This window comes from Orbicella faveolata, unplaced genomic scaffold (assembly GCF_042242905.1).
Source record: "Orbicella faveolata isolate gen_17 unplaced genomic scaffold, um_ofav_v1 contig_46, whole genome shotgun sequence".
NCBI classification, from domain to species: domain Eukaryota; kingdom Metazoa; phylum Cnidaria; class Anthozoa; order Scleractinia; family Merulinidae; genus Orbicella; species Orbicella faveolata.
In genome coordinates this window covers 19695278-19706089 of record NW_028301576.1, presented here as the reverse complement: position 1 = coordinate 19706089, position 10812 = coordinate 19695278, and the positions used below count along the sequence as shown (strand labels likewise).

General features: G+C 41.5%; 1 protein-coding gene across 1 annotated transcript; it reads left to right on the top strand.

The window, feature by feature from the left end:
• Positions 1-5: 5 nt before the first annotated feature.
• LOC110059093 (uncharacterized) lies at positions 6-9864 on the top strand. Its single transcript, XM_089277318.1, has 6 exons — positions 6-2216; positions 3045-3323; positions 4862-5041; positions 5634-5754; positions 6382-6488; positions 8405-9864. The coding sequence occupies exons 1-6, from the start codon at positions 132-134 to the stop codon at positions 8714-8716; spliced, it is 3084 nt and encodes a 1027-aa protein (XP_089133444.1). The 5' UTR covers positions 6-131; the 3' UTR covers positions 8717-9864.
• Positions 9865-10812: the final 948 nt, after the last annotated feature.

Here is a 10812-nt window from a genome sequence, read left to right as displayed (position 1 = left end):
AAGCACGTGTGCGAGTATTCGTTCGTTACTGGTCAGCGTTACAATCAAGATGGCGGACGGGCCAGGGGCGGACGGACTATTGTGAATCGTGGTCGCATTTCGTGGGATTTTAGGTTTTATCGTTTTACAAAATGCCACTAAAGGACCTTTTTGCCAAGGCTCCACCTCCGCTACCTCCAAGTGAAGAACCTTGGCCCCGACCAGAAACTTCTAGGGAGACAGTCAGACAGTCTTCACTTCACTCGGCTACCGCCCGTCCAACACTCGACGAATTCTTGCGGACAAATTATCTAATGATCCCAGACTTCTTGTTGAAAGTCACCCAGGCAAAGGTAGCGGCAGGAATGGGGAAAAGTAGTCATGATTTCCAGAGTGCGGCATCTAAGCAAAGCATGTTAACTTTTGGAACTGTACAAGGGCGTAGCACTTCTTCTGCTTCAGCTAATGTTTCCCCTTGTAACATCGTTAGTAATACCGATAAAGAAGTGAAAATTATTGAAAGCAGGGGAAAACAAGTAAAAGAACCAACAGCAAATCCCGCAATTCGTAGCACTAAGAACGGTGATATGCTATGTACTGTACTTTCACGAAAGCAAAGCTGTGAAGAAATTCAGGTTCCCCCTCCATTGAAACCAAAGCCCAGGGTTAAGAAAGTAATGAGAGGAGGGTCCTTAGTAACCATTCCTCCCCTTCAGCCCAGAAGACAGGAGTCTGTCGAAGGTGGTGGAAAAAGCACGTTTTCTGATACTAATGTATGTTTAATGAGCAGTCTGGAAGGCAGAGATGCAGCTTGTGATGTTTGTGAGAGAAGCATTCAGGAAATTGTGGAAAATCCAAGTTTCAAAGAAACTCATGACGATCAGGAGCTTGCAAAGAAAGAGGGTTCAATCAACTCTGGTTTTGAAGCAGATAATTTAGAGACAAAAGTTTCCAGCCGGGACAACAGAGGGTCTGGAACAGAAGTTTTAACAGAGGATTGTGAGGTAAAACAGGTCCCGTTAACCCACTGTGATACTGCAGTATCAGAAAAAAGTCACAACACCTCATATGGAAATTCAAATGACAATTTTAATGAATCTGACAGCAATACCTGTCCAAGTGCCACACCTAAAGCAGATGAAAGCATTAATTTACTTAGTGAGGTTCCTGAGGTAATTCTGGATAAGGGCTCTGAGAAGGTATCTAATAAAGAACATCAAGGGGAGTTCACATCAGGCCCGAAAAGTGACTCTTATGGGAAAGCTGCTATTGCCAAAGACAGTGAAGGTAACAGTGAAGACCTAAGGCTTAGTGAAAATCTTGAAAGGGCCCTTTGTGACGATCTTGATGGGATGCCACCTGTTTTAGACCCAGAAGAAATGACAATCTTTAAGGACCCTTTGGAAAAAACTAAGACGGAACCAAGGCCACAAGGCATCGTCGTTGTAGACCCTCAGCTAATAACTATGGATAGCCCCATTATCATGGAGAAATCAGCTGATTTGCCACATAAATTAGTCGCACAAAGTTCCATTATGAAACAAACCCCGGCCAATAATAAGGAAGGTCAGTCTGCCAGAGAACCTAGTGAGAAGAATACCAGTGGGAGCAACCCTTCAGAAAAACTTGTTAATGACAAAGAGGACAGACATCTTAATGATTTTGGTGATAAGGACAATGAAAGTAATTGTTACAATGATGAGCAGAATGTCCCTGCTAATAGTACTGAGGAAATAACAGAGACCAATACAAAAGGCTGTGATGATACTGCTGTCAATGACAATGATGATAAAAGGAGTGACTGTGTAAGTTCATCCAGTACTGATGATAAGGAGGATAACGGCAATGACAGTGATGAAGTTGATGATGACAGTGATAATGATGATGATGACAATGATGTTTATGTCAAAGACAACCAAGTGGATGATACCAGTGAGGAATATGCTGAGCTTATAATGGATGATTCAACTTCAGAAGGGGAAGATGAATATGATGTTTACCCTGTCAATGACAGTGATTCTGATGAGAAGGAAGATGAACTTAAGAGCGATTACGAAGCTGAGGATATGAATTTGGACTCTGATACTGAATCAGCTACAGGCGGAATAACATCCTACCAAGACACTACAATTGGTGCAAGAGTGAAACAATCAAGAAGAAAGCTGCAGAGGGAGAAACGGAAGGCAAAAAACCAGAGAAAGAAAGCTTCCAAGAAAAGGGCCAAGGCAGCAAAACAGGTGCGTGCATTCAAGCACATGCATGATGCTGGGTTCACGCATGAATGACTGTGCATATTTATACATTCAATTAAAGTTCAACTTATTGAGCTTGAAAGGCAAAATTAAGACCTTAAGAGGTCTTGAAAACTGAATTCATTGCTTGAAAGGCCTTGAAATTTGCTGCCCCTACATTTGTACATGTGCATGTAAATCCTGAATGTCTCACAATGGCAAAAAAGTTTTCCTTTATACTGCTCAAACAATGTGCATACTTGCAGGTTAAATGTGACTATAATTGCATCATTTAATAAATTGTAGGTTGATTAACAGATTTGATTTTGGAATGATCTCCTTGGCAGTCCTTGATATTTTTTAATGAAAATGCTAGCAAACTTTAACCACCATTGGGATTTTCACACAATGCTCCTCTGGTAGGAAAGAACCATTGCTCAATGACCCAGTTAATGGCCCTTAAAGAAAAAAAGACAAATCAGCATGCAAAGAAAGTTGTGTCCAATAGCCCGGGACTGGTGGATTTTACAGTAGGGTTAGCAGATTCTGACCAACTGCACGATGAGTGATGGTTTGAGCTCATTTAAAAAACAACTTTTCATAGACAAGGCAGTCAAGTTTTAACAGTCATATCAAAGAAAGTTTTGGTGGGACTAGTGAGAATGCCTACAGTTTAACATTTCCTCAAGAGCAAGCTCAAAAATTGTTTTTCTTTGCACCCTGGAAATTCTCAGTAACAATATCAAAATAAATGACTAGCCATTAGCAGGGAGAATTTATGTTCCCATATTGGTAGTGAAGTGTTAATGGAATCTCTCCCTTGTTAACGCTTAGGTTGCAAAAGGGCATGTTCAGAACAGAAGCCATGATCCAGCTGGAACAAAAAAGGACTTCAAAGGCACACAGAAACTTACCCTAACATCTCAGAAGGCAGGTACAAAACTAGAGCCTGGTACAGGGGATAAATCCACAGAAGCTGTTCTAAAATCCAAGCCTGGTGCACTGAAGCTTCCTCCAAACAATCCGCCAAAGGAAGGTACATTGGAAGACGGTTCACTTCTATCGATGGTATCTTCTTTTGCTGTGGACCTGACAGTCGCAGCTAATGAAAAGGTAATTACATGTAGAAGCATTTAAATTCATCAACAAACGATGAGCTTGGGGAATGGTGCCTGAAAGGATGGTGGAGCCCGAGAGCAAACTAAACTGAGCGCATGGGGTATCCATGACAACCGTGTGAGCAGCAATCACTAGACACCGTCACATTGAACAAACAGTGGAAACACAGGATACTTACCACATCCTTACCCTCAAACCGAAGGGGGATGGGTGGGCTGGGAGAAAACAAGATCTGTCCAGCAGCAAATGCGGAATGATTTGACACCCGAAGCCGAGCTGTAAAATCCAGACTGCCCTGCACAAATCCCCTGGCCACCCCAAACTCACTCTGAGGGAGACTGCTGGCCAGCAATCTTGTCTCGCGTTTAATTTAGCCAAATTTACCAAATAGATTAATTTCTGCTCCTGAATTTCTGTTTCCTAGCAAATCATATCAACGTTGACCTTATGAAACACAATTCGTAGCTTGACTTCACGTGCAAAACTCGTATCGCGCCTCTGTGTTTATGCAGAAATGTTTTTCTCTTACTGTTTTTTGTGTTTGTTTGTTTGTTTGTTTTTTGTTTCTTGTTGGCGGAAAAATAACTGAGGAGAAGAAGGAATTCTATAAGCAATAAAAATCTATCTGGTAATAGCTTTTTTCTTTCATCAAAGGAACTCAGTCACGGAATGTTGAATTACATGTATTTTGGCCACATACTAAATTACCTTCAAATCGAAGGAAACCCGAAAATAGTAGTTTACCAAGATAGAAACAGGCCAAGGAGATAATAATGAAGCGTAAAGGAACAAAGATAATTAAGGATGGAGAAGATTAACGCGGATTACAAACGACGAACTTGAACAATTGAGGCCAAACTTTTCAAAATGCGCAACCCGTGACGTAGTTCCTTTAACTAACTGAGTTTGACTCGGAGAGAGGATTAAAAAGAGACAATTCTGAGTACCAAGTAGAGTAAATGGGAGTCGAAACCTTGACCTTTTGCACTCCGGTAGATACTAAACTCGCCGTGAGCTACATTTTAAGATCATCTACTAGTCGGAGTAGATTCACATGTTACTTACGTTTTGCATAATTACTTTACCGCTACATCAAAGTCAGTAACGTCAAAAGCACCAAATATGGGTTATTGACCAAGTGTGAGGTCAAGATGGCTGGATATTGGTTGAGTTCTTTTTTTGCAAGTTTAGGGACCGTCGGTCTATAAACTTGCAAAAAAAGAACGTGGCCAATATCCAGCCATCTTGACCGAACAAACTTGGTCAATAAAGGATTTCTTATATGGTTTTCGGGGAAATTTCTCTTACGGGACACGGCGGGTAGTCCGGGTAGTCCAAGATAGCTCCATCTTGCCCGCTCGAGTAGCCAATCACCCCGCAGGATTTGATTCATCTTGCCCGCTCACGGAGCTAATAAGTGTGGTTATAAGAAGGAAAATGTTAGATGTTAAGCATGGTCATACTAGTAACTATTGTCAGTTTGTCACAAGTCGTCTCAGTTAAACTTTGATCACAAAATAATGTCTTCCCAGCTGTTTTTGAAGAAGCGTCGAGGCGGCCAACATTCCAAGAAGATGAAGAAAGCCAAAAGAAAAGCTGAAGCGCTGGAGAGAATCCGAAGAGGAGAGCCGCCACCTAGAGCAGCGAGACGAGTTTTCGTGGAACTCCCTAAACCAATCTGCGCGTTTTACAGAGAAGGAAAGTGCAGGAAGGTATAAGCAGAATTTAACAGTTTTGAGTGCAAACGATTAGCCTGAGAACAGGCTCTCTAGTCGAGGACGAGGCGAGGAGAAAGCGTAAAGAAAGAGAAGAGAAGGGAGGGGAGAGAAAGGAAGCGAGACGACTCCCCAGACCCCACCCCATTCCTCCCTGGGCCACTTCACTCTCAACCAGTTCCTTCTCGGCTATTCCAGTCGGAGCCACTTGCCGGAGCCTGTTCACGGGCTAGCAAACTGTATACAGCGGAATCCCAATTTCTCGCACTCCCCTCAGCCGAACACTGTCATTTTAGACCCTATTTGTCAAACCAAGGTTCGTATCCCTTGGAGATTCGAAAATTCCTGATTCCACTGTACAGTACATGTCACGAATTCTCGCAACCTCATTTCCAGAGGCTCTCTCTCTCTCCTGTGCCTCCTTGTCGTTCAACGACAAGGGAGGAAAAGGAGAGATAGCCTGGGATCGAGGTTGGAATTCTCCTTGAGGAGTACTGTATTTTACGAAAATCATTTTCGAAATTTCTTTTGTGTTTCTGACTTTACCTTAGTAAAATAATAATAAGTAAATCGGTTTTTTCTTCTTTAGGGCAGCGATTGTTCGTTTCGTCATGACAGATCAGCTCTAATAAAGAGAAAAGAAATTTGCAGGTTTTATATGCACGCTGCAGACAACTGTTTTGCGGGAGAAGATTGCATTTTTATGCACAATATCCTTTTTGACGCGTTGCGTCTCGCCTCAAACAAGGGAGAATGTAGATTTAGAATTCATTTTTCTCTACCAACTTCAAGTTGGTGATCAACCCTGGGTTAAGAATTGCTTGCTTTCAAACGCGAGGAAAAGACAATTTGAAAATGGAATGCTTGCAAGATGAATCTTTCAAGAAATAGTACTGAATACACGTGGTATGGCCTTTTCAGTTGAGACAAGTTTTTCTGTGGTCTAACTCATCTTCTCTTCACCACAAAAATGTAAATTATTTAAAGACCGAGGTAAATTCTCTTACAGTACATGTGATAGATTCCTCTGAAAATGTAATAGAAATGTAATAGGAGAGCGGAAAACCGATTGGAAAAAGAGTACCCGATGGATGCCATATTGGTATTCTCGGTATTAGACTGGAACTAGCTTGCAATGGAGGCTCATGCGAGGGGGTATCATTGAACAGAGATTTATGCCATTTGGATTTGAAAAGACTCCCCCGCATTAGCCTCATTTGCAAGCTAGTTCCAGTCCAATACCGAGTGTACGAATGTGGCGCATAAGGGGTGGTTGTGAAGGGTATTTGATGTGACTTTGTCAGACCTCATATGGCAGATTCCTTAACTTTTTCCAAGTTCGTTTCCATGTAAGTTCTTTCACACCTCAAGATGCCGGGACGGTGACCACTGCAGATTCTCCCATGATGCCTTAACAGAGGAAACAGACCGGCTTCTGCAAGCGGTAATTGGTTATTTCTTATTGCATGTGCCCTCGGCTTTAGAAATAGGGCGGTTTTCATTTAATTTGAGTGTCGAAAAGTGAATGGTTTTGCATCACCGCGCTACGCGTTTGGCTTAAAAAACGCGCGCCACTTTTTCGTCCAATTAGAAGTAAAAGCAAAACTAGTCGTGTCTCTCTCGCACCCGTTTACCCGCGCCTAGCGTTAGCAACATGTAGTTACATTACTTCGAGTTTTGATTGGTTCACTGTGTTTTCTGTGTCCTTTGTGATTGGCTAGAGATTTTTCGTTGGTTTTGGTTTTATGACACTCTTAGCTTAACTTCTCTTAGCATGACTTTTAAATAACTGAATTGTATCGGCTAAAAATGTCGTGAGTCGAGTTTTGATATGTCTTCACGGGAACGACAAGAATTTTCTTGTATTGCCGGTTTTCCCGAGACGTAGTCATATCCCAAAATTAAAAATTACCTTGCCGCTCAGGTTTTATTCTCATCAGATAAGACCTTTAGGAACTTCACGTTTTACAACGTTTTAGCTCGACGGGGTTCTTCGTTTTGTAACAGCGCACATTTGAATTTCCAAGCTTTTGCGTTGCGTGTTATCGCAAAAACCAGAATGTAACCCGTTCACTTAATTTTCTTTTTGTGTATGTTTTGCACTGCTTACAGTATGTGAAGTTTTCTAACCCCGATTTGCAATTCGCTTGTCGCTTAACTGGCAAACTAGCCATTAGTTAATACCTTAATATTATTATTGTTAGTTTTTAGAGCAGTTTTTAAGAGTCGTAAAACCAAAACCAAACCAATTACTTCCCAATTAGACTACTCAGCCAATCTCAAACCAGAGTAAAACCAAAACCAAAACAATTACTTCCCAATTAGACTACTCAGCCAATCTCAAACCAGAGTAAAACCAAAACCAAAACAATTACTTCCCAATTAGACTACTCAGCCAATCTCAAACCAGAGTAAAACCAAAACCAAAACAATTACTTCCCAATTGGACTACTCAGCCAATCTCAAACCAGAGTAAAACCAAAACCAAAACAATTACTTCCCAATTAGACTACTCAGCCAATCTCAAACCAGAGTAAAACCAAAACCAAAACAATTACTTCCCAATTAGACTACTCAGCCAATCTCAAACCAGAGTAAAACCAAAACCAAAACAATTACTTCCCAATTAGACTACTCAGCCAATCTCAAACCAGAGTAAAACCAAAACCAAAACAATTGCCCGATTACTTTAAATTTATTTTTTACGAGAAAATTTTACTTTGATTGAGTCCATTTCTTCCTCATCACTCTGACTCTCGCCTTGTCAGTATCCCTTATTATTATATGGCTGTGTCTCACAAGGACTGGGAACTACCGAATTCACGAATTTGATTGGCTGAAATCGATATTGAAAGCGGTCTAGATTTTCCCATCTAGAGCGGCGTCTAGACCGGTAATGTTTTGCGGTGAAAAAGTTGCAAACGTAATTACAAGAATATTGACTACTTTCTGACAGCATTTATTTATCGAACTACCAAACAGCCTGATGAGAAAAAAAAGTAAACAGGACGAGCAAACTTTGGCAGAATTAAGCTCAGCTCATCGCCGTTCGTAAGCAAAACGTCAGCTCCCTACAAACCAGTTACATTAAACGAATTAAACTGTTCTTGTTTCACTGCCATATAATAAACACCTTATTAACCGAGCTTAGTCGGTCTGTACGGGAGAATCTTGACTTCGCCTGGCGGGTCGCCTGCACAGATCTCACTGCGTTCGGTCTGTCCTCACGACCTCGGTCAAGATTCTCCCATACAGACCTCCCGCTCGGTTAATAAGAGCTAATTCAAGCTAGTTCATTTCCTTTAAAGCGTTCAACATTTGTGACGCTTCACTAAGAAATTGTCTCTCTATATTTTTCAGTTTCTCAACCCCCCAACTGAAAACCCTGTCCAGTCTTCACAAGAAAAGAACCTCACCACATCAAATCAACAGTCTGCCGGTGGTAATTCACGCGACGATGACCCGTCACAAACGTTAACTTCTTCGTCTCCGTACAATCTCCGCGCCAGTGCCCGAAAGAGGGCACTTGGTAGCGATGAAGCGGGCGCAGAAGGTGGCTCTTTGATTGGTGGAAAAATCGCAAAGCAGGAAACCCCAGGAAACGATCAGGACAACAAAGAGGGACAGTCCTGCGCGTTTTTACCAGGATTATATAGAGATCTGTCCTCGTAGTTGTCAACTGACTTGAGGGCTTGATTTTCATAAGACCGTTCTGGCCATCTCTCTGTAACGCAACGTAACACTCTAAGAAGAAAACGTAGCGTTGCGTGACAGAGAGAACGGTAGGACAGGACAAGGTTTTCCTTAATCATCCTTGAACTGCCCTTGTTTCTTGAAGGCCTGTGATTTTGCACAGATATTTGCTTTCCATGGAAAAAAATGTCCTTTTCGTGAGAGGTTTGCAGTCGTTAAATTTGTTTCTTAATCCCAGTTCACACTAGCGACATAACGACATAAGATGGACGTTATGGCACTGTGTTTGTAGTGTGAACATCCTGACATAACAGAGACATTTAGCACCAAGGTTTTCTTAAACGGCAAACCGCAAACGGCAGTTTCAGGTTGGGCGTTTGGTATTAGACGTTTACGACTCCTATCGGTTTAGCTAGAAAACATGAAAGAGTAATTTCACTTGAAGAGGCCGCCATATTGAATTTTCAGGCAACAGCAGTGTTTGGTTTTTAAATGGCAGCAAAAAGTCCCATTTCCAGTCATTGGCTTAAACGTTATGTCTAAACTTGTACCAAAAAGACTGGTTTACTTTTTTTTTTTCTTTTTTTTTTTTACTGGGCACGTGGTATAAACAAAAATTCAGGAAAAAAATGGTTCAGTTAAATGAAAGCCTACTTCTCAGCGTTGAAAACCCGCGCCGGTCGAGAGCTCCAAACGTGACCGCAGTGCTTGGTCACGTGACCTCTAATGGTTTGCCGTTTGAAGTTTCCGCTGAAAACGGTCGTTTTAAATGTCACTAATGACATAATAGCAACATAACAACATAAACATGACGACTCGAAAAAACGCATCTTTTCGTTATGTCTTTATGTCGATGTTCACATTACCAACATAAGCAATCAATCATGTCGTAACGTCATTACGTCGTCATGTCGCTAGTGTGAACCAGGCCTCAGCAAAGACGTGTCGCCCGTGCTAACGTCGTATTTAATGAGCCCCTTGAAATCACGCTCACATTTGAATTACACACCATTATCTGCGACGTTTTTTACTCGTGACTTGCTTATGTATTCCGGCAGACATGATCTTGCATCTGTACACCTTGTGGAAAGATTGTTCATTGCGGTGATCAATGTGTTAAAATTGTCGCTCGTCTCACGATGTAGCTACTTAATATAGTTACTTCTCAAGTAACTGCATCATAAAACGACCGAAAATATATCTCACTATTCTGATAACAACCTTCAACTCCTCCCCCTTTCTTTCGAACAAAGCCCCAAATACCCGTACTCATTTTTTGTTCGGATATTTCCTCCCCCTTCCTTTTCGGGTTTGGTGTAAAAGCCAATGAGTTTATGTTTTCCCTAAAACAAAAACATAACTTCTTTTGATTATGAGCTTTCCACCTTAGAGCTTTTTAGTATTTCATGACGTTATAGTATGTCCAGGGACTTGTGATTTATCTCCCCCTCTCCTCTTCCCCCCCCCCCCCCCCCCCCGCCCCGTTCCAACATTATTTCCTCTCTCCTCAGATATGAACCTAGTAAATAACCGTAACTTTCCATGGTTCTCTCCAGGGGCTGGATACAGCGCCAAACCAGTATCTTGGGAAACAATGGTTCGAATGCCGTTGGGACACTTTGATTTTTTTCTTTATACCATGTACGCTCGTGATATGAAAAAGATTTGTTTTTTGGTGGTTTCCTCTAGTTGCCATAGGTTTCTCCGCCCAATGTTGACTTCAAGATGTTAGTGGATTGAAACAATTTCCCTTAGTTCGTGGCATTCGTTATTGTTATCACTCGTCTGACTGACAATTAAATTATTCTGAAAAAAAAATTACGTTTTGATCATCGTAAGAAAAGAAGTTTCTTGCGAGGTACATTACTTGCCGTTATGAAAAGTCAGAGTTATAGAGGCGAATGGTTACAAGCTAACACTGGCAACCAACAGGCATTTAGCGTATTAGTTTGCCTGCTGAATGATTCATTCGAGATCTAGATGCTATTTTTATAATTTCTGAGCATAAGAAATGTTAATGCGGTCTCCACAGTCCCACACCAAGAATACGTCGTATGCGATGCCGAAATTGAATG